The 22901-nt window shown below is 46.6% G+C and overlaps 1 protein-coding gene across 1 annotated transcript in view; it reads right to left on the bottom strand.

Moving 5' to 3' along the window:
• The window catches only part of CEP162 (centrosomal protein 162), a 261158-nt gene that overhangs the window by 171705 nt on the left and 66552 nt on the right, over window positions 1-22901 (bottom strand). The window contains exons 9-11 of the mRNA XM_030199137.1: window positions 22347-22377; window positions 15110-15226; window positions 2020-2202 (exon numbers count right to left, since the gene is read on the bottom strand). Coding sequence (XP_030054997.1) covers window positions 2020-2202; window positions 15110-15226; window positions 22347-22377 — 331 coding nt within the window. The remainder of the gene's footprint in view (window positions 1-2019; window positions 2203-15109; window positions 15227-22346; window positions 22378-22901) is intronic.

The following is a 22901-nucleotide window of genomic DNA, read 5'->3' as shown; positions in this document are numbered from 1 at the left end:
ATCTCTCTTATCTGCACCCTTCTCCTCCACTGCTAACTCCAGACTCCGTTCCTTTTATCTTGCTGCATCATATACCTGGAATAGACTTCCTGAGCCGGTACGTCAAGCTCCATCTCTTACCATCTTCAAATCTAAGCTAAAAACCCACCTTTTTGATGCTGCTTTTAACTCCTGACCCTTATTCACTTGTTCAGAACCCTTATTTTATCATCCTCACTTTAATATTCCCTTATCTCTTATTTGTCCTGTTTGTCTGTCCTAATTAGATTGTAAGCTCTGTCGAGCAGGGACTGTCTCTTCATGTTCAAGTGTACAGCGCTGTGTACGTCTAGTAGCGCTTTAGAAATGATAACTAGTAGCAGTAGTACAGAGAGGCATGCATCAGGGATGCCCTTTGTCTCCCTTTGTTTGTTCTCTCATTAATTCGAGAGATTGTGGATAACCTGGATTTCAGAGGCATGAGAATGGGTTCCCAAGAATTTAAACTTTCTGCTTTTGTGGATGACCTTTCAGTTCATATTGTGGAACCCCAGGCATCTCTGATAGCGCTTATGGAGAGTTTTGCTGAATATGGTGACTTCTCAGGCTTTAAATTGAACTTGGGGAAATCCTTGGCCCTGCCAACTATGGAGTCTGTGAGAAGGTTTTGGGAGGGCCCTTTTCCTCTGCAGTGGGAGACTACTTCTTTTCAATATCTGGGGGATTCAGTTACCTTTTAGAATTGCTTTGCTTCATGAGATTAATCTGCCAATTTTGTTGGACCATACTAGGGAATGTTGGGATAGATGGATGCCTTTTCCTGTTTCTGTACATGGTAGGATTTATCTTTTTAATATGATTTTATTCCCTAAAAGACTTTACATATTATAGCTGTTACCTCTTAAACTGTTGAAACCCACATACACTCCCCCTGCAGAAGCTGTTGTCAAGGTTTTGCTGGAGTGGCAAGAAACCTAAAACATTGTTTAAATATATACAAGGTTCCTGAAAGTGGGGTGGGCATGAGACTCTCAGATCTCCAGAAATACTCAGTCATCTTGGGGATTGGCTTCTTGAAGAGCACAGTTATACCAATAGCACATATGAAGCAGATTTCCATTGCCCCCGGCATATTAATTCTCTCTTGCATAGCCCCCTCAGTTCTTTGCCTTCATATTTGCATCGGAGTGTTCCCTGAGGAACACCTGGCCATATCTGGTGGTGCTTCTGAGTGGGAATCCAGAGACATCTAATCAAATACCTATTCAGGGTAATTTACATTTTTCTCTTGGAGTTGATAATGCTAGTTTTCAATGCTGGGCACTGAAGGGTGTGTTCTTACTTAAACAGGTTTTGGGAGAGGGGAGCACAATGCTTTCTTAGGTGGATTGGCACGCCAGAGGTGTAATGGAATCATGAGACTCTCTCGCCTACTGGCAATTATGCCATTATATTTTTTTATTAGACTCCGCTGAGTTGGCTTTCCCATTAGATGCTCAAATCAAAGCTAAGTATTTCTTCACTCAATATGTAATTAAACTCGGGAATTCATTACCAGAAAATGTGGTAAAAGCAGTTAGCTTAGCAGGGTTTAAAAAAGATTTGGCTAATTTCCTAAAAGAAAAGTCCATAAGCCATTATTAAGATGGATGTGGGAAAATCCACTGCTTATTTCTAGGATAAGCAGCATGAAATCTGTTTTACTGTTCTGGGATTTTGCCAGGTACTTGTATAAAGGAATGTAGGCTCCGACATTTCTTTACAGAATACTAGTGTAACTGGATATATACACGCTTACGTGGTTAGGTGCGAACACGTACACTAGCCATACAGCTGGTGTAAATGTTCATGCCTAAATGCAGGAGATACATACATTGTCAGTTCATTTCATTCTGTTAAATTTTGGGAGAATTATTTTGCCCCCAAACAAATTCTCATTCCCTTTTGTATAATTCTTTCTAATTTCCATCGGGTTGGAAAGGGTAGCAAAAAGAGGCCCTATTTTACTTATAAGTCATGTGTGAAAAAAAAACAACTTACCGGACTCAGCAGTACTGACAATTTTTCCAAATATTTCAGCAGAATTTAGAACATCTTGAACCAACTCTTCCGCTGTATTAAAATTTAGTAGTTCCTGGTTTGTCTCCCCCAAGGACTGATCGATGTGATGATAAGCCTGATACAATGCTTCAATGTCACTGTTCGTCTGCCCATGTGAAATACCTAATGGAAATTTAAATAATCATGACAAAGAACCAATATTTATTTTTATTTATTTGCAGGAACTTGATACTACTACTAAAAGGCAGGAAAATGGCAAATACGCCGTTTACAAAGTAACAATAAAATCTGCAAAGGTTAAAAGAAGGTGTTACGACAAGGAATAAAAAAACAATAAAAGCAAGAGGAAAAGAAGGAGAAAAGAAGGAAAAAGGAAGGTTAGGCAGTTGGAGGCTCAAAGGCCACCTGGAAAAGGCAAGTCTTCAATAAGGACGTAATCTGAGGGAGGGAGGGTGGGATGAAGTCTGATGTGGGTGGGGTGGCAAAGAATTCCAAAGCTTAAGTCCAAGGTGGGTAACATAGTAGCATAGTAGATGACGGCAGAAAAAGACCTGCACGGTCCATCCAGTCTGCCCAACAAGATAAATCATATGTGCTAATTTTGTGTATACCCTACTTTGATTTGTACCTATGTTCTTCAGGGCACAGACTGTATAAGTCTGCCCAGCACTATCCCCGCCTCCCACACCACCAGCCCCGCCTCCCAACCACCAGCTCTGGCACAGACCGTATAAGTCTGCCCAGCACTATCCCCGCCTCCCAACCACCAGCCCCGCCTCCCAACCACCAGCTCTGGCACAGACCGTATAAGTCTGCCCAGCACTATCCCCGCCTCCCAACCACCAGCCCCGCCTCCCACCACCAGCTCTGGCACAGACCGTATAAGTCTGCCCAGCACTATCCCCGCCTCCCAACCTCCAGTCCTGCTTCCCACCACCAGCTCTGGCACAGACCGTATAAGTCTGCCCACCACTATCCCCGCCTCCCAACCACCGGCTCTGGCACAGACCTTATAAGTCTGCCCAGCACTATCCCCGCCTCCCAACCACCAGCCCCGCCTCCCACCACCAGCTCTGGCACAGACCGTATAAGTCTGCCCAGCACTATCCCCGCCTCCCAACCACCAGCCCCGCCTCCCAACCACCAGCTCTGGCACAGACCGTATAAGTCTGCCCAGCACTATCCCCGCCTCCCAACCACCAGCCCCGCCTCCCAACCACCAGCTCTGGCACAGACCGTATAAGTCTGCCCAGCACTATCCCCGCCTCCCAACCACCAGCCCCGCCTCCCACCACCAGCTCTGGCACAGACCGTATAAGTCTGCCCAGCACTATCCCCGCCTCCCAACCACCGGCTCTGGCACAGACCGTATAAGTCTGCCCAGCACTATCCCCGCCTCCCAACCACCAGCCCCGCCTCCCACCACCGGCTCTGGCACAGACCGTATAAGTCTGCCCAGCACTATCCCCGCCTCCCAACCACCAGCTCTGGCACAGACCGGATAAGTCTGCCCAGCACTATCCCTGCCTCCCAACCTCCAGTCCCGCCTCCCACCACCAGCTCTGGCACAGACCGTATAAGTCTGCCCAGCACTATCCCCGCCTCCCAACCTCCAGTCCTGCTTCCCACCACCAGCTCTGGCACAGACCGTATAAGTCTGCCCAGCACTATCCCTGCCTCCCAACCACCAGCCCCGCCTCCCACCACCAGCTCTGGCACAGACCGTATAAGTCTGCCCAGCACTATCCCCGCCTCCCAACCACCAGCTCTGGCACAGACCGTATAAGTCTGCCCAGCACTATCCCCGCCTCCCAACCACCAGCCCCGCCTCCCACCACCAGCTCTGGCACAGACCGTATAAGTCTGCCCAGCACTATCCCCGCCTCCCAACCTCCAGTCCTGCTTCCCACCACCAGCTCTGGCACAGACCGTATAAGTCTGCCCAGCACTATCCCCGCCTCCCAACCACCAGCTCTGGCACAGACCGTATAAGTCTGCCCAGCACTATCCCTGCCTCCCAACCACCAGCCCCGCCTCCCACCACCAGCTCTGGCACAGACCGTATAAGTCTGCCCAGCACTATCCCTGCCTCCCAACCTCCAGTCCCGCCTCCCACCACCAGCTCTGGCACAGACCGTATAAGTCTGCCCAGCACTATCCCCGCCTCCCAACCACTGGCTCTGGCACAGACCGTATAAGTCTGCCCAGCACTATCCCTGCCTCCCAACCACCAGCCCCGCCTCCCAACCATAGGCTCTGGCACAGACCGTATAAGTCTGCCCAGCACTATCCCCGCCTCCCAACCACCAGCCCCGCCTCCCACCACCAGCTCTGGCACAGACCGTATAAGTCTGCCCAGCACTATCCCCGCCTCCCAACCACCAGCTCTGGCACAGACCGTATAAGTCTGCCCAGCACTATCCCCGCCTCCCAACCACCAGCCCAGCCTCCCAACCACCGGCTCTGGCACAGACCGTACAAGTCTGCCCAGCACTATCCCCGCCTCCCAACCACCAGCCCCACCTCCCACCACCAGCTCTGGCACAGACCGTATAAGTCTGCCCAGCACTATCCCCGCCTCCCAATCACCAGCCCCGCCTCCCACCACCGGCTCTGGCACAGACCGTATAAGTCTGCCCAGCACTATCCCCGCCTCCCAATCACCAGCCCCGCCTCCCACCACCGGCTCTGGCACAGACCGTATAAGTCTGCCCAGCACTATCCCCGCCTCCCAATCACCAGCCCCGCCTCCCACCACCAGCTCTGGCACAGACCGTATAAGTCTGCCCAGCACTATCCCCGCCTCCCAATCACCAGCCCCGCCTCCCACCACCGGCTCTGGCACAGACCGTATAAGTCTGCCCAGCACTGTCCCCGCCTCCCAACCACCAGCCCAGCCTCCCAACCACCGGCTCTGGCACAGACCGTACAAGTCTGCCCAGCACTATCCCCGCCTGCCAACCACCAGCCCCACCTCCCACCACCAGCTCTGGCACAGACCGTATAAGTCTGCCCAGCACTATCCCCGCCTCCCAATCACCAGCCCCGCCTCCCACCACCGGCTCTGGCACAGACCGTATAAGTCTGCCCAGCACTATCCCCGCCTCCCATTCACCAGCCCCGCCTCCCACCACCAGCTCTGGCACAGACCGTATAAGTCTGCCCAGCACTATCCCCGCCTCCCAATCACCAGCCCCGCCTCCCACCACCGGCTCTGGCACAGACCGTATAAGTCTGCCCAGCACTATCCCCGCCTCCCAATCACCAGCCCCGCCTCCCACCACCGGCTCTGGCACAGACCGTATAAGTCTGCCCAGCACTATCCCTGCCTCCCACCACCGATTCATGGGAGATATTCAATAACAATAAAAACAAAATCTATACCGATTACAGTTTCTATTTTAGTGAATTTAAGAACCATCAAACCCTTCTAATGAAAGATAGAGTAGGTGGGGGCAAATATACCACAAATTTTTTAAAAAGTACTTCAGCTAAGACAGGGTGGATAATTTTCAAAAGAACTGCATTGGGAAAGCACTATTTTATGAAGAAAAATAGCCTGTTACAAACATGTCCACTCAGTATGAGGGAACTCTTGTACACATACAGCCGATATACATTTAAGTTTACCCATAAGCTCACCCACTCCATGAAGAGGTCTTCGGGGGATGGGATTACAGTTTGCAAATTATATGCACACATTTGAAAACTTGAGCGTCTTTGTATAATTCAACTCCAAAATATTTCTGCATACCAACAGCAAGTATAAATGTACATGCATTCTGGTGCAATTTTCAAAGCATGCGCATCTGAGGAAGTTACCCAAATGCACAGTAATAAAATGATCCTCTCAATTAGTGATTCAAACATGCGATCAAGAGCGGTACTTTAGAAAGAATGGACAAACAGGACTTGACACGTCTAGGTCAGGATATCTCAAGTTCTGATGGTATCTCAGAACAGGATCTGCCAACATGGAGCCTGTTCTAAAATACATAGAGGGGCATTTTCGAATGGCGCCGGCCATCTCCATGGCCGGCTCCGCAAGTGGGAAGAGCCAACCGTATTTTCAAAAAAGATGGCCGGCCATCTTTTTTTTCGATAGTACGGTTGGGGCCGCCCAAATGTCAGAGATGGCCGGGTTTGAGATGGCCGGCCTCGGTTTTTGCCCATATGGAAACCGAAGCCGGCCATCTCAAACCCGGCCAAATCCAAGGCATTTGGTCATGGGAGGGGCCAGGATTCGTAGGGCACTGGTCCCCCCTCACATGCCAGGATACCAACCGGTCACCCTAGGGGGCACTTCTAAAAAGTAAAAAATAAAAATAGCTCCCAGGTGCATAGCTCCCTTACCTTGGGTGCTGAGCCTCCCAAAACCCACTCCCCACAACTATACACCACTACCATAGCCCTACGGGGTGAAGGGGGCACCTACATGTGGATACAGTGGGTTTCGGGTGGGTTTTGAAGGGCTCCCATTTTCCACCACAAGTGTAACAGGTAGGGGGGGGTGAGCCTGGGTCCGCCTGCCTGAAGTCCACTGCGCCCACTAAAACTGCTCCAGGGACCTGTATATTGCTGTGATGGACCTGAGTATGATATTTGAGGCTGGCAAAAAAAGTTTTTAAAGTTGTTTTTTTGAGGATGGGAGGGGGTTAGTGACCACTGGGGGGAGTCAGGGGAGGTGATCCCCGATTCCCTCCGATGGTCATCTGGTCAGTTCGGGCACTTTTTTGGGACTGGGACCTGAAAAAAGGGACCAAGTAAAGGTCGGCCAAATGCTCGTCAGGGCCAGCTTTCTTTTTTCCATTATCGGGCGAAGCCGGCCATCTCAACACACGCCCCCGTCCTGCCTTTGCTACCGTGCTGACACAGCCCCTTGAACTTTTGCCGGCCCCGCAACGGAACGCAGTTGAAGCCGGCCAAAATCGGCTTTCGATTATACCGATTTGGCTGACTTCAGGAGATCGCCGACCATCTCCCGATTTGTGTCGGAAGATGGCCGGCGATCTCTTTCAAAAATAAGCTGGATAGTCAAATCGACATTTATGCACCAGCTATGTGCAGCAGAGATGTCCATTTTAGAAAAATGAACATCTAAAATACGAGTGGAGCAAAACTGGAGCACGAATATCCTTGTGACGGTACATGGATGTACATATTATGAAATGCCAACATTTATGTCCTGGAACATAAAAGTTTATAGCAGCCATTTCAGAAACAAACATTCTTTTGGGGGGAGGGGGCAGACATCAACCACTGGAGGATTAAGGAGGTAAACGCCCCTAATTCCTCCAGTGGAGCGCTGCTCAACAGGAGTACTTTTTTGACGCTTAGGGGCCCTTTTACTAAGCCGCGTAAGCGTCTATGCGCGCCCAACGCGCACCAAAATGGAGTTACCACCTGGCTACCTTGTGGCTCTTGCGGTAATTTCATTTTTGGTGCACGCCCGATACTCATGTCTGAAAAATATCGGATGCGCGCCAAGTGGCATTTGACGCGAGTAGGTCATTACCGCCTGGTTAGAGCATGAGACTTTACCGCTAGGTCAATGGCTGGCGGTAAAGTCTCAGACCCAAAACGGACACGCGGCAATTTTCATTTTGCTGCACGTATATTTTTTGGCAAAAATTTTTAAAAGGCATTTCTTTTACAGGTGCGCTGAAAAATGATTCTGCGCGTACCCAAAACACACATCTACGCTACCGCAGGCCATTTCTTAGCGTGCCTTTGTAAAAGGGTCCCTTAGGTGTCCCAGATAATAGGTCTAGATCCCCGTGTCCACCATTTGGGACATACATGTTCACTCTCCTTCTGAAAAGGGCTACGAACTTCCATTTTTAGGTTTATGGACGTTCTTCTGTTTTAGAAGTTCATGAACCCAGAGTCATAAAATCAGGATTTGGACATTCATTTTTTATGTTTTTATTTTTGTTACATTTGTACCCCGCGCTTTCCCACTCATAGCAGGTTCAATGCCGCTTACATATTGTATACAGGTACTTATTTGTACCTGGGGCAATGGTGGGTTAAGTGACTTGCCCAGAGTCACAAGGAGCTGCCTGTGCCTGAAGTGGGAATCGAACTCAGTTCCTCAGGACCAAAGTCCACCACACCCTAACCACTAGGCCACTCCTCCACTGTTGCTACTATTTGAGATTCTACATGGAATGTTGCTATTCCTTTTTTTTTTTTTTTTTTAATATTCTGTTTATTAAATTTTTCATTACATTTACATCATAAACATAAATGGCATTACAAAAGTCTAATTTTCATAGACATATATCAAGAAAGGAAAGGAAAAGAAAAGGAAAAACAATATATTATATTAGACCACATATTATTGATCCAAGATATAGGTACACTTATAAATTCAAAATATATAAGAAAGTTTAACAGGAAAGGGCAAGAACACAAGTCAGGGCAGCCGATAATTACAATTCAAGTTAACGCCAAATTACTCTTTGCTAGCAATATATGTTTTAAGTTTTTCAGGTTCGAAAAAAATATAATTAGTTGATTGTAAGGAAATACAGCATTTACATGGAAACTTGAGATTAAAGGTCCCACCTAATTGTAGGACCCTTGTTTTTAATAATAAAAAATCTCTCCTTTTTCTTTGTGTCTCTCGAGAGAGATCAGGAAATACCTGGATTTTCGAACCCAAAAAAGGTGTGGAAATATGGCGGAAAAACAACCTAAAAATATTGTTGCGGTCCAGTTCCAGAGCAAAAGCTACTAGGAGTGTCGTCCTCTCTGTGATAACCTCCATTGAATTTTCAAGGAACTGTGTTAAATTTAGCTGAGGGGAGGAAATTATCCCCTTACCTGCCCCAGAGATGTAGAGAACTCGAGTTAATGGAGGAAAAGCTTCTGAGGGAATCCCCAGAATTTCAATGAAATACTTTTTTAACATCTCTTTGGCAGGAATTAGTGGGGACTTGGGGAAGTTCAAAAACCGAAGATTATTTCTCCTTTGCTGATTCTCCATATATTCAATTTTTTTCTTTTGAACGTTATTATCCTTCATTATAGCTTGAATAAAGTTCTTGTTAGAGATTACCTCAGTTTCAATGGAGTCCACCCTAGATGTTTGCTCGGTTACCTTTCCGGATGTCTCAATCTGAGCCTGTGATAGCTTCTCCAAAGAACCTGCTACTTGGAGTAGCGTGGCGTTTAGCCCTTGAATTGCCTCCCAAATGGAGTCCATGGTGATAACCGCTGGTTTCACTATCTCCCGATTTCCCACAGAGGATTCGTCCCGATTCCATGCAGGCTGAGAGGCCTTCGGCATCAAGCCTGCCTGCGATGTTCCGATCGGAGACGAAGTAGCAACGGGGTCTCCACTGCCAGCCGCAGGGGTCACACTTCCGGATACCGCCGTCGGCTGGTTCGCCGTCGCCAACAGAATTCCTCCGGGTCTCAAGGGGGTTATCCTCAGAGGGGGGCTCAATGACACTCCCTCTGTACTAAGGTCCAAGATCTCCGTTGGACCGCTCGAAGCGCCGGCTTGAGTCCTCTGAACAACCAGACCCGACTGCTCAAGCGTCATTTGACGAGCGGTTAGGGGATTCGCCTGACCCGTGGAGCAGGGTGTTCCAAGCTTCCCCTTTCTCTTACCCATTATAAGATAGGTAAGTTCTCCGCTAGAAATTTCGCAACGGGCAGCAGGAGCTGGCGTTCATGCGACCTTCACAAACGCCATCTTGGATGAATGTTGCTATTCCACTAGCAACATTCCATGTAGAAGTCGGCCCTTGCAGATCACCAATGTGGCCGCGCAGGCTTCTGCTTCTGTGAGTCTGACGTAGAGAGCTGCACGGCTTCCGTTCCCGCGGGAATCCCGCGGAACCCGCGGGATTCCCGCGGGGACGGAGGCAGTTCCTGCGGGGTTCCCGCGGGGATGGAAGCAGTTCTGCGGGGTTCCCGCGGGGACGGAGGCAGTTCCTGCGGGGTTCCCGCGGGGATGGAACCAGTTCTGTGGGCTTCCCGTGGAAGTGTAAGCTGCACCTGCACCAGCCTCTCATCTACCGAATACCAATTTATTTGAGTGCTGTCTCTTCCTCCTCTTCTTCCTTGCTTTAACAGCATAAATGTGGAAAGTCTTCCATTAAGGAGGTGGTAGAGTCACAAATGATGACGGAATTCAAAAAGGCGTGCTAACCTTAAATGGCTGCATGTGTGTGGATATGTCAAGTGACACTTAGATGGCGACTCTGGCTGTGATGAACTAGAGCTGATACCTGGCAGACTTGTATGGTCTGTGTCTTATACATGGCAATCTGGTGTAGGATGGGCTGGAAAGGGCTTAGACAGCAACTTCAGTGGCTGGAACATGAGGACAGTGCTGGACAGACTTTTATGGTCTGTGTCCCACAAATAAGAACATGAATAGGCTGGAGTGGGCTTCGATGGCAACTCCAGCAGTTGGAACATAAGGATGGGGCCAGATAGACTCCTGTGGTCTTTGTTCCAGAAACACGAAAGAAAGACCATAATCAAGTATATAATATCACACTCGTTGATTTAATGATGAATTGATCATGAGTGTGACTATTGGGCAGAGTGGATGGACCGTTCAGGTCTATTTGCTGTCACTTACTATGTTACTGTTAATCCTCTTTGCTCCCAGGCTGGTGCACAGACCTCAGCTCTGACACAGGCACGAGAATCAGATGTCACCTGACCTACTGGCGCGTGCATGTGGCGTGAATGGACTCATCCTCAGCACACACTGCCAGTGAATCAGAGACAAATCTTACATGTGCGCACCAGAGTGTTCCAAGTTCCAACTTCTATTCCTTCCTTGCCTACAGTGCTGTGGCTCAAATCCAGAAAGGGAGCTGACTGGAACTTTCTTTTATGTACTATTAAATTCTTGCGGGGACGGGTGGGGATGGTTTTAATTCTTGCGGGGACGGGTGGGGATGGTTTTAATTTTTGCGGGGATGGGTGGGGACGGGTAAGATTCCAGCAGGGACGGGCGGGGATGGGTAGGATTTCTGTCCCCGTGCAACTCTCTAGTCTGACATCCGACTCACAGGACGTCAGACTCACAGAAACAGAAGCCTGCGCAGCCTTCTACATGGAATGTTGCTAGTGGAATAGCAACATTCCATGTAGAATCTCCAATAGTAGCAACATTCCATGTAGAATCTCCAATAGTATCTATTTTATTTTTGTTACATTTGTACCCCGCGCTTTCCCACTCATGGCAGGCTCAATGCGGTTTACATGGGGCAATGGAGGGTTAAGTGACTTGCCCAAAGTCACAAGGAGCTGCCTGTGCCTGAAGTGGGAATCGAACTCAGTTCCTCAGTTCACAGGACCAAAGTCCACCACCCTAACCACTAGGCCACTCCTCCACTGTTGCTACTATTTGAGATTCTACATGGAATGTTGCTATTCCACTAGCAACATTCCATGTAGAAGTCAGCCCTTGCAGATCACCAATGTGGCCGCGCAGGCTTCTGTTTCTGTGAGTCTGACGTCCTGCACGTACATGCAGGACATCAGACTCACAGAAGCAGAAGCCTGCGCAGCCACATTGGTGATCTGCAAGGGCCGACTTCTACATGGAATGTTGCTAGTGGAATAGCAACATTCCATGTAGAATCTCAAATAGTAGCAACAGTGGAGGAGTGGCCTAGTGGTTAGGGTGGTGGACTTTGGTCATGAGGAACTGAGTTTGATTCCCACTTCAGGCACAGGCAGCTCCTTGTGACTCTGGGCAAGTCACTTAACCCTCCATTGCCCCATGTAAGCCGCATTGAGCCTGCCATGAGTGGGAAAGCGCAGGGTACAAATGTAACAAAAATAAAATAAGTTGGTTGCCAGATTTTAGACTTTCTTGTTTTGCTTTGGCGAAGGTCTTTCCTGCCCTATCACGATTGTGATGTTCCTTTCTGTTACTAATAGTTCTATGAATTGTACACGGCTTTGCTGTACATTGTTTTAAAAGCAGTATAATAAGTATTTAATAAACTATCAGTCTTTTGCATCTCACTACCATAGATCTGATGGTAACTAAAACACTATGCCCTTTGGTAATATAATTTGTTTTGCTGCCCCTTAACACAAGCTAAGGGGCAAATAATGCACGTTATAGCCATAATGCAGCTTGACGTCTACCTCCATAATTTTTGTGTATATATGCTTACACTAATTAATAATTACAGAGACCTGTATATCTAGAGCGGAGATCTCAACCGAGTCTTTGGGACACACCCAGCCAGTGAGGTTTTCAGGATATCCACAATGAATAGGCATGAGATAAATTTGCATGCAAATTTGTATGCAAATCTGTCTCATGCGTATTCATTGCGGGTATCCTGAAAATCTGACTGGGTAGGTATGTCCTGAGGATTGGGTTGAGAACCACTGGCCTAGAGGAATGAGAAAGAACAAAGTTTGATATATATATTTAGACAGTGCCTGAACTGCATGTCATGCAACTGACAACGTGAACTCTTGCCCTCGCAAGCTCATGCCTCAATAAATTGCTTCATCTCTAACAGTGGCATAGCTAAACAGCCAATTTTGGGTGGGCCTGAGCACAAAGTGGGTGGGCACAAAATTTTCTCTCCCCCACCCCCCAGCACTTCCCAATTCAAAATATAAATACTTTAGCAGATGAGGATCCCAAATCTCTGTCAGCTGAAGGCCTCCAGTAAAGATGGCCAGAACTCCTCTCCACCAAGTCCAATAGGCAGCAGCAACTCTTCGAGCCACTGATGTCAGCACCCCATACATGCTTAGTTGTCAGTGGCTCCAGGATGCTGCCCCCATCTGCCAAGCACAGTAGAAGGCATCTCTGGCCAGCTTCAGAGGAGACCCCAGCTAGTTGGGCTTGGGAATCCCCACTAGCTACAGCAAGGGTCAGGGCTGCCTTTAGCCATGCTGGTGACCAGGGCAGAAAATAAAGCCCCTCCCCCAATTCCCTCTCCTCATCTGCCCTTAAAGTCACACTGACAGACCGTCACAAATTACAGAACAAGCGATCACAAATTAGAAATAAAAATATATAGACAAAATTGAACTGGGAACCTCAGCATGTACTGCAACACTGGAGAAAAAAACCCCAAAACAAAACAAAAGCACATTTCCTTTTCTACTTAACACAATAAAAAGACATCCGCTATACACATTTCCCAAAGTTAACATATTCCATTTAAAATATTCAAAGTAAAATGATTTTCCTACCTTTATTGTCTGGACATTTTATTTTTCCATCATGTTGGTTCCAATTTCTCTTTCCCGCTTTCCTGCTAATTCTTCAAGCGGTTGTCCCTTTGTCTTTTTTCTCCTGTCGTTTCATTTCCTCACTACACCTACCTCTGAAATATTGATCCTTCCATTTTAGCTCTTTCCTTTCTTTTCTGCCTCTGTACACTCAAATTTCATCCTCTTTCTAAATCTTTTCCTTCTTTTTACTTTTCAGATATCACATTTCCATCTCCTTTCACCCACTAGTTCTCCCATTCCCCATCTCTCTCCTTCTCAGCCTTCCATTCCCTTCCATCTTCGATCTACACGCCATTACCATATTTCTACCCCCTGTGATCACTATTCTCTCATTTTTTCCTTGCCATCTCCACTCCCTGGGCCTCTCCCCCATGCTTTCCACCATTCCCAGTGTCTCCCTCCCTCCACCCTTCCAGCCCAGCATCTGTTCCCTCTTTCTACCCTGTAGCCTGATATTTCCCTATCCCTTTTACCTCCCATCGCCAGCATCTTCCTGTACCATCTCTCTCCCCTCCCCCATTGTCCAGCATTTTCCCATTCTCTTCCCTACCATCCACTGTCTATCTTCTCTCCCTGGATCCATCTTCCCTCTTTCTCCCCTCCCTCACTTGTGCATCTCTCCTTTCCTCTCCTCTTCTCCACCTTCATGTCCAACTTTTCTCCCTCTCCCTGCCTTGAGCCCCTGGTTTGACATCTCTCTCTACCCCCTCCCCCCCCCACCTACCACCATCTCTCCATCCTTCCTTTCCCTCGCCTCAATGCCATGTTCAACATTTCCCCTCTCATCTCTCCCTTCCACTTCCATGTCCAACACGTTTTTTTCTCTCATGCCCTTTCCCTCCCTCTCCCCATCCCACCCATATCCAACAATTCTCCCTCTCTTTCCCCTTGCAGCATCTCTCCGTCCCTCCCCCCACCTAGCTCTACCCTGTCTCACTCCCTCATCCCAACAGTGCTCCCCCCTCCCCCCTCCCCCCACACACAAATAAACAAACCAACCACCCTCCAGCATGTGCTGCACATTTTTTCCCTCCCTTTCCCTAGCCACCACTGGCATGCTGGCTGCAGGCCTTCTTTCCCCTCCCTCCCTCCCCCCCCTTCGGGCAGCGCAGTGTAACACTGTAGCAAAGCTGCACCGGGTCCGTCCTTCCTACCGCTACGCTGCTGCCGTCCGGCTCCATCTTTGTTCTTCTGCTGCTTATCTGCAGCGGATCCGCACGCTACCAGGCTGTCTGTATGCTGCCTGCGACTGCTTCCTGTGCGCTGGCCCCGCCCCCTTAGGCGGGGCCAGCGCAGAGGAAGCAGTCGCAGGCAGCATACAGACAGCCTGGTAGCGCGCGGATCCGCTGCAGATAAGCAGCAGAAGAACAAAGATGGAGCCGGACGGCAGCAGCGTAGCGGTAGGAAGGACGGACCCGGTGCAGCTTTGCTACAGTGTTACACTGCGCTGCCCGAGGGAGGGAGGGAGGTGGAGGAAAGAAGGCCTGCAGGGTGCCGGCAGCAGATCAATTATTTTGGCCGCGGCGTCTCTCTCTGCACCGTTGCTGGGTGGGCCTGAGCCCAAAGTGGGTGGGCCCAGGCCCACCCAGGCCCACCCGTGGCTACGCCCCTGACTAAGGCTCCACCAAACTCTTTGTGTCTTCACTGCTGCAAACTAATGTGTCTACTGGAAGTTTTCAGATTTACTTAAACTCACAATGTTTATCATGACTACGTGGAAAACATTTTAAAAAAACAGACCAATATTTACTCAGAAATGAAATAAAATCTGAATGTACCTTTATTGAAGTATTCATTGCTTTAATTGGTCTAAAAGCCATCTCACCTGTTCCTGTCATTTCATTGGTTCCTTGCTGTATATCAGATTCTGTTGCTGTATCTCCCTGCTGTACCATTAGCTTTTGGGTCTCATTTGTCGATTCTAATGAATCCAACAGCAAAACTAAAATCAATGAAAAAAACCCCACATTCAGTATTATAATGCAATACTCTGATATTTCCTCTTTAAGTCACATAGAGTCAACATAAAAAGGATGTAAAACAGCCAGGCTTTACAGCATACATTTTAAAAGTGTTACAGGCATTACAGTTGTCTTGTTCTAGACACAACTCAAGCCCTGGGAAAAAATAATATAAAGTTCAGGTACTGTAAGAGACTCCTATACAACCTTTTAAAATTAAATCGGTATCTTAACTCAGCAGATTTTATTGAAAGAATGGAAACTCCGACTTACTTCATCAAGTCCAATACTAGTTAGGAAGTTCATCCTATCAGCAGGTAGAGAGACAAATTTCAAACTGCATTCTTTATTTTTCTCAACTTAAAGAAGATTGCAAAATCTACTAATGCCACTTACACTGTATCAGTAATCCTAAAAATGGCTGTATTAAAAATAACTTTTATGGAGGTTTATTGTAATCCACCTAGTTTTTAGATGGAATCTAAATTATTAAAATAAATAATTTGATTTCTCATACATGTTGACAGTAAGCTTGTTATTTATAACCACGGTCTATGCAAAGCTGCGTTACATTTTCCTTGACCATTCTTCGGAGGTGAAATTGATCCAGTGAGTGCAACAGTAGTTAACTTGTGTAAAGAGGCAGTGCCCTACACCTCCTCCAAACGGACACTCCTTCCAAGTAAAAGTGAAAATCCTCCATTCCCTTCCTGTATTAAAAGCCCAACCTCCACTCCTGGAGTTAAGCTCAAACTCATCATTAAACTGACATACAGAAATTCAAGACTCCAAGGTCTAGTCACCATGGGGCTTTCAATGGACATGGCTCAGGCCAAAAAGGTTACCCTGGTTGGAGAAGTAATATGAAACAAGTAAAAGCAACAGGGCATAGCTTCAAGGATACCTTCCAGAAACCCATCCTGAGCAGCTGGATTGGCAGGAGGACAGTCAAAAGGAATTGCAAGGAAGATGTTCTCAGTAGCACCAAAGACTCTATGATTTCATATCACAGAATCTTGGCCCTGTGTTTGCTTCTGGTTTTGGCTAAGCTCACCTGTAGTCCTTAAATTTGGAATTAGGATTTGAACTATTGATTCACTACTACAAAGCTCATCTTTGACTTGCTGTAAATTGTATAACATGGAAGAAAGGTCTAATGAAGAAAGCGGAAGAAAGCGGAGGAGTGGCCTAGTGGTTAGGGTGGTGGACTTTGGTCCTGGGGAACTGAGTTCGATTCCCACTTCAGGCACAGGCAGCTCCTTGTGACTCTGGGCAAGTCACTTAACCCTCCATTGTCCCATGTAAGCCGCATTGAGCCTGCCATGAGTGGGAAAGCGCGGGGTACAAATGTAACAAAAAGAAAATAGATACTATTGGAGATTCTACATGGAATGTTGCTACTATTTGAGGTTCTGTTGCTACTATTGGAGATTCTACATGGAATGTTGCTACTATTGGAGATTCTACATGGAATGTTGCTATTCCACTAGCAACATTCCATGTAGAAGGCTGCGCAGGCTTCTGTTTCTGTGAGTCTGACGTCGTGCAGGACGTCAAACTCGCAGAAACAGAAGCCTGCGCGGCCACATTGGTGATCTGCAAGGGCCGACTTCTACATGGAATGTTGCTAGTGGAATAGCAACATTCCATGTAGAATCTCAAATAGTAGCAACAGTGGAGGAGTGGCCTAGTGGTTAGGGTGGTGGACTTTGGTCCTGGGAAACTGATGAACTGAGTTTGATTCCCACTTCAGGCACAGGCAGCTCCTTGTGACTCTGGGCAAGTCACTTAACCCTCCATTGAGCCTGCCGTGAGTGGGAAAGCGCAGGGTACAAATGTAACAAAAATAAAATAGATACTATTGGAGATTCTACATGGAATGTTGCTATTCCACTGGCAACATTCCATGTAGAAGGCTGCGCAGGCTTCTGTTTCTGTGAGTCTGACGTCCTGCATGGCCACAGGGCCGACTTCTACATGGAATGTTGCTAGTGGAATAGAAACATTTCATGTAGAATCTCAAATAGTAGCAACAGTGGAGGAGTGGCCTAGTGGTTAGGGTGGTGGACTTTGGTCCTGAGGAACTGAGTTCGACTCCCACTTCAGGCACAGGCAGCTCCTTGTGACTCTGGGCAAGTCACTTAACCCTCCATTGCCCCATGTAAGCCGCATTGAGCCTGCCATGAGTGGGAAAGCGCGGGGTACAAATGTAACAAAAAGAAAATAGATACTATTGGAGATTCTACATGGAATGTTGCTACTATTTGAGGTTCTGTTGCTACTATTGGAGATTCTACATGGAATGTTGCTACTATTGGAGATTCTACATGGAATGTTGCTATTCCACTAGCAACATTCCATGTAGAAGGCTGCGCAGGCTTCTGTTTCTGTGAGTCTGACGTCGTGCAGGACGTCAAACTCGCAGAAACAGAAGCCTGCGCGGCCACATTGGTGATCTGCAAGGGCCGACTTCTACATGGAATGTTGCTAGTGGAATAGCAACATTCCATGTAGAATCTCAAATAGTAGCAACAGTGGAGGAGTGGCCTAGTGGTTAGGGTGGTGGACTTTGGTCCTGGGAAACTGATGAACTGAGTTTGATTCCCACTTCAGGCACAGGCAGCTCCTTGTGACTCTGGGCAAGTCACTTAACCCTCCATTGAGCCTGCCGTGAGTGGGAAAGCGCAGGGTACAAATGTAACAAAAATAAAATAGATACTATTGGAGATTCTACATGGAATGTTGCTATTCCACTGGCAACATTCCATGTAGAAGGCTGCGCAGGCTTCTGTTTCTGTGAGTCTGACGTCCTGCATGGCCACAGGGCCGACTTCTACATGGAATGTTGCTAGTGGAATAGAAACATTTCATGTAGAATCTCAAATAGTAGCAACAGTGGAGGAGTGGCCTAGTGGTTAGGGTGGTGGACTTTGGTCCTGAGGAACTGAGTTCAATTCCCACTTCAGGCACAGGCAGCTCCTTGTGACTCTGGGCAAGTCACTTAACCCTCCATTGCCCCATGTAAGCCTGCCATGAGTGGGAAAGCGCGGGGTACAAATGTAACAAATAAATAAATAATGGACCTGCTTGTCTTTGCATCTTTCAGTAGTCCATGAGTACACGCCTGAGGAGACCTGAAAGCTACCCACCCACCTCACACTCTTCTGGAGTATGGAAAATCCCTTTCACTTCTCTCTTTCCCGGAACTCGTGAACTAGAATGAGAATGAACCACATCATTCCTGCCTCTCTGTTGTTCCTCAACTGAATGATGGCTTTATAACTCAGAAATACATGCAACAGGTGTGGAGTGCCCATACAGCCATTGCATGACAGGTTTATAAACATGGGTTGGCAAGCACACCCCTCATCCAAGCCCTACCCAGGATGTATCCTTGCAGGCCATGGTAGTCATCAGGTTAAAATGACCATTTTCAGTTCCATACGATTGCTATAAATGAGTGCACAATTACAATGTGCACCTCATTAGCTTTGATAATACAGTTTAACATGCTTGCAATCCAAATGCTTTCTGAAAAACAATGTATTTTATTTATTGCATTTGTATCCCATTATCCCACCTCTTTGCAGGCTCAATGTGGCTTACAATTCATCATGGATACTGGAAGTAGAAGAGAATATACATTTGGTTTTACAGAGGGTTTTGGGTTACATGGTGGTGAAATACATGATAGTGTTAGAGCAAAAGACATTACAGAACATTTCTGGATATATAAAGATTGTACAGTTACACGTGTTGATCTTTGTGATATATCTTGTCAAAGAGAAAGGTTTTCAATAGTTTGCGGAAATTAGTCAATTCATGGGCCGAATTCAGGTTGCGTGGCAGCGCGTTCCAGAGCTGCGTGCTCATAAAGGAAAAGGTAGATGCGTGTATTAATTTGTATTTGAGTCCTTTACACTTGGGAGGATGAAGATTGAGGAATGTGCGAGAAGATTTTTTTGCGTTTCTGGGTGGTAGTTCTATTAGGTCTGACATGTAGGCCGGGGCGTCACCATGGATGATTTTATGGACTAGGGTACAAAGTTTGAACGTGATGCGTTCTTTGAGTGGGAGCCAGTGTAGTTTTTCTCGTAGGGGTTTTGCGCTTTCGTATTTTGATTTGCCGAATATTAGTCTGGCTGCCGTGTTCTGGGCTATCTGGAGTTTTTTTAAGTATTTGCTCTTTGTAAAAAGAGAAAAAAAAACCCCATTGTTGCTCACTGTAACAGATGTTTCCTGTAGACAGTAGGACTCATCACGTACACACATAGGTAACATCACTGCACGTTACCAGGATCGAACTGCTGAGGACTAATGGGGAGCAATTGTTCCTGTTCATCCTGCAACCATTTTTCTTGATTTCAGCTCTGGTCTGCCACTCGCAACCCGTAATTTATTTTTTTATTTTATTTTTGTTACATTTGTACCCCGCGCTTTCCTACTCATGGCAGGCTCAATGCGGCTTACATGGGGCAATGGAGGGTTAAGTGACTTGCCCAGAGTCACAAGGAGCTGCCTGTGCCTGAAGTGGGAATCGAACTCAGTTCCCCAGGACCAAAGTCCACCACCCTAACCACTAGGCCACTCCTCCACTGTTGCTACTATTTGAGATTCTACATGGAATGTTGCTAGAAGTCGGCCCTTGCAGATCACCAATGTGGCCGCGTGGCCGTGCAGGACGTCAGACTCACAGAAACAGAAGCCTGTGCAGCCTTCTACATGGAATGTTGCTAGTGGAATAGCAACATTCCATGTAGAATCTCCAATAGAAGCAACATTCCATGCAGAATCTCCAATAGTATCTATTTTATTTTTGTTACATTTGTACCCCGCGCTTTCCCACTCATGGCAGGCTCAATGCGGCTTACATGGGGCAATGGAGGGTTAAGTGACTTGCCCAGAGTCACAAGGAGCTGCCTGTGCCTGAAGTGGGAATCAAACTCAGTTCCTCAGTTCCCCAGGACCAAAGTCCACCACCCTAACCACTAGGCCACTCCTCCACTGGTGCTATTATTTGAGAGTCTACATGGAATGTTGCTATTCCACTAGCAACATTCCCTGTAGAAGTCGGCCCTTGCAGATCACCAATGTGGCCGCACAGGCTTCTGCTTCTGTGAGTCTGACATCCTGCACATACGTGCAGGATGTCAGACTCACAGAAACAGAAGCCTGCGCAGCCTTCTACATGGAATGTTGCTAGTGGAATAGCAACATTCCATGTAGAATCTCCAATAGAAGCAACATTCCATGCAGAATCTCCAATAGTATCTATTTTATTTTGTAGTCAGTGTAGGTATCATGAATGGGGAAGGTGGTTAGGCGCCAAAAGCAAGGGAGAAGAGATGGGCTTTGAGTAAGGACTTGAAAACGGGCAGGGAGGGCGCATGGCGTATGGGCTCGGGAAGTCTGTTCCAGGCATAAGGTGATGCAAGGCAGAAGGGGCGGAGTCTGGAGTTAGCGGTGGTGGAGAAGAGTACAGATAGGAGTGATTTGCCCTGAGAGCGGAGGTTACGGGTGGGAACATAGGGGGCTAGGAGGGTAGAGAGGTAATGGGGGGCTGCAGATTGAGTGTATTTGAAGGTCAATAAGAGAAGCTTGAACTGTTTACGGTAGCGGATCGGGAGCCAGTGAAGCGACTTGAGGAGAACCTGTTACAATCATTGGTACTAAGTCACCTGGACTACTGCAATGCACTTTACGCTGGCTGTAAAGAACAGATTATCAAAAAACTTCAAACTGCCCAAAATACTGCAGCCAGACTTACATTTGGAAGGGCAAAATATGAAAGCGCAAAACCCCTAAGACAGAAACTACACGGGCTCCCACTCAAGGAACGGATCACGTTCAAAGTCTGCACGATTGTTCACAAAATCATTCACGGAGACACCCCGTCTTACCTGCTTGACCTCCTAGACCTCCCACCCAGAAATGCCAAAAGATCTGCCCGCACTTTCCTCAATCTCTACTTCCCCAGCTGCAAAGGATTAAAATACAAACTACTACATGCATCAAGCTTTTCTTATTCGAGCACGCAGATGTGGAATGCTCTTCCAAACCACCTGAAAACAATGAATGAAATAGCAAACTTCTGCAAATCGCTGAAAACGTATCTCTTTACCAAAGCCTACCGCGAGAATCCATAACTAACTACAGCACACCACCACTCCGCCTTTACTCTGATCATCCCTGCCTGTGACTGCTTGACTAGATTTACTGTTAACCTTGTTATTACTACTACCCTGTACCACCAATTGTATCTCTGTACCCTGAAATGGTGAAGCCATGACAGGTTTTTGGAAGCCACATTGAGCCTGCAAATAGGTGGGAAAATGTGGGATACAAGTGCAATCAATAAATAAATAAAAGATTTCTTCACATTTAGCTGCTGAATGAAACTCTTTTCGCCACAGGGTGCAAAAAAGCGGTGCTAACCTGTGCACAAAGGCACATTTCACTGCATCAACCCTTTAGACTGTAAGCTCTCCAGGGAAAGGAAAATCAGTATTGTTTAAGAAGGCTTATTCCCCAAGTTCAACTTAATTTGAATTATCATTTACCATTAATAAGATCCAAGGACACTAATTACCTGTTATTCTCTCTTGACTATTGCTATTTAATAGTTACTTCCTATATTATTCTCAAGTTATATAATTGCTTTTTATTGCACTGTAGCCTTACTACAGATTTATGTAAGCCACTTTGAGCCTGCAATCAGTAGGAAAATGTGGGATATAAATGTAATAATAAATAAATAAATAAATAAAATGTCTACTGTACCTGAATGTAACTCACCTTGAACTACTGAGAAAGGCATGAGCGAAACCTACATTCAAAACGAAACTGTTCTGAAATTTTGCGCATTTCTTATCAATCATCTGAATCATAGTTTTTTTGACTGGAGATTCCAGCCACCAAAACCCGATCCCTCTGGTATTACCTCAGAGGAAAATGTAACTTTATGCTCTCAAATTACTAGATTCTTTTCTCACTCATCTGAAATTCTTTGCACAGTTACATATTGAAATGCACTTACTTCAAGTATTGCTAATTATTTTGTAGAGAACTTTTGCTTCGGTTTTGAAAAGTTAAGATTCCTACCTTTAGAAAGCATCCCAGGCTTCTCGTTTATCTAAAGTAATGGAAAAGAAAAAAAAAAACTTCAATCACTAGTCAGGTTAGCTAATTCATAAAAGCAGTGATTAAATCTCAAAAAATAAATAAAAATATTCTCTACTGTGCATTTACCTAAAGTGATATAACAAAGTTCACTATTCACACAACTAGATAATTTCATTTTCATGGCACTGAACTAGACACTGATTCCAGACCCTTTCTAGAAGATTATTTAGTTCCACTGGATAACCACAGCAGTATTCAGTCCAGTTATTAAAGTTAATGATTTCATTACATGAATGCAGGAAGGGTGAATTTGTCTGAATGGAGAACTGTTGTCTTCACAGAATATCTACTATTGGTAAGCAACTTCGTTTTCTCTGTGGACAAACAGTTCACCCAACTCCATAACCAAGGGACCATCCATATGACAGGGAAAAAACACAAACCAACAACTAGTCAAATATTTTTTGGCTCAAAATTTTTTTAAGGACATAAGAATAGCCATACTGGGTCAGATCAATGGTCTATGTAGCCCAC

The sequence above is a fragment of the Microcaecilia unicolor genome, chromosome 3, assembly GCF_901765095.1.
Source record: "Microcaecilia unicolor chromosome 3, aMicUni1.1, whole genome shotgun sequence".
Classification (NCBI taxonomy): Eukaryota; Metazoa; Chordata; class Amphibia; order Gymnophiona; family Siphonopidae; genus Microcaecilia; species Microcaecilia unicolor.
The sequence above is the reverse complement of the archived record's forward strand: the minus strand, read 5'-3'. Positions and strand labels throughout refer to the sequence as shown.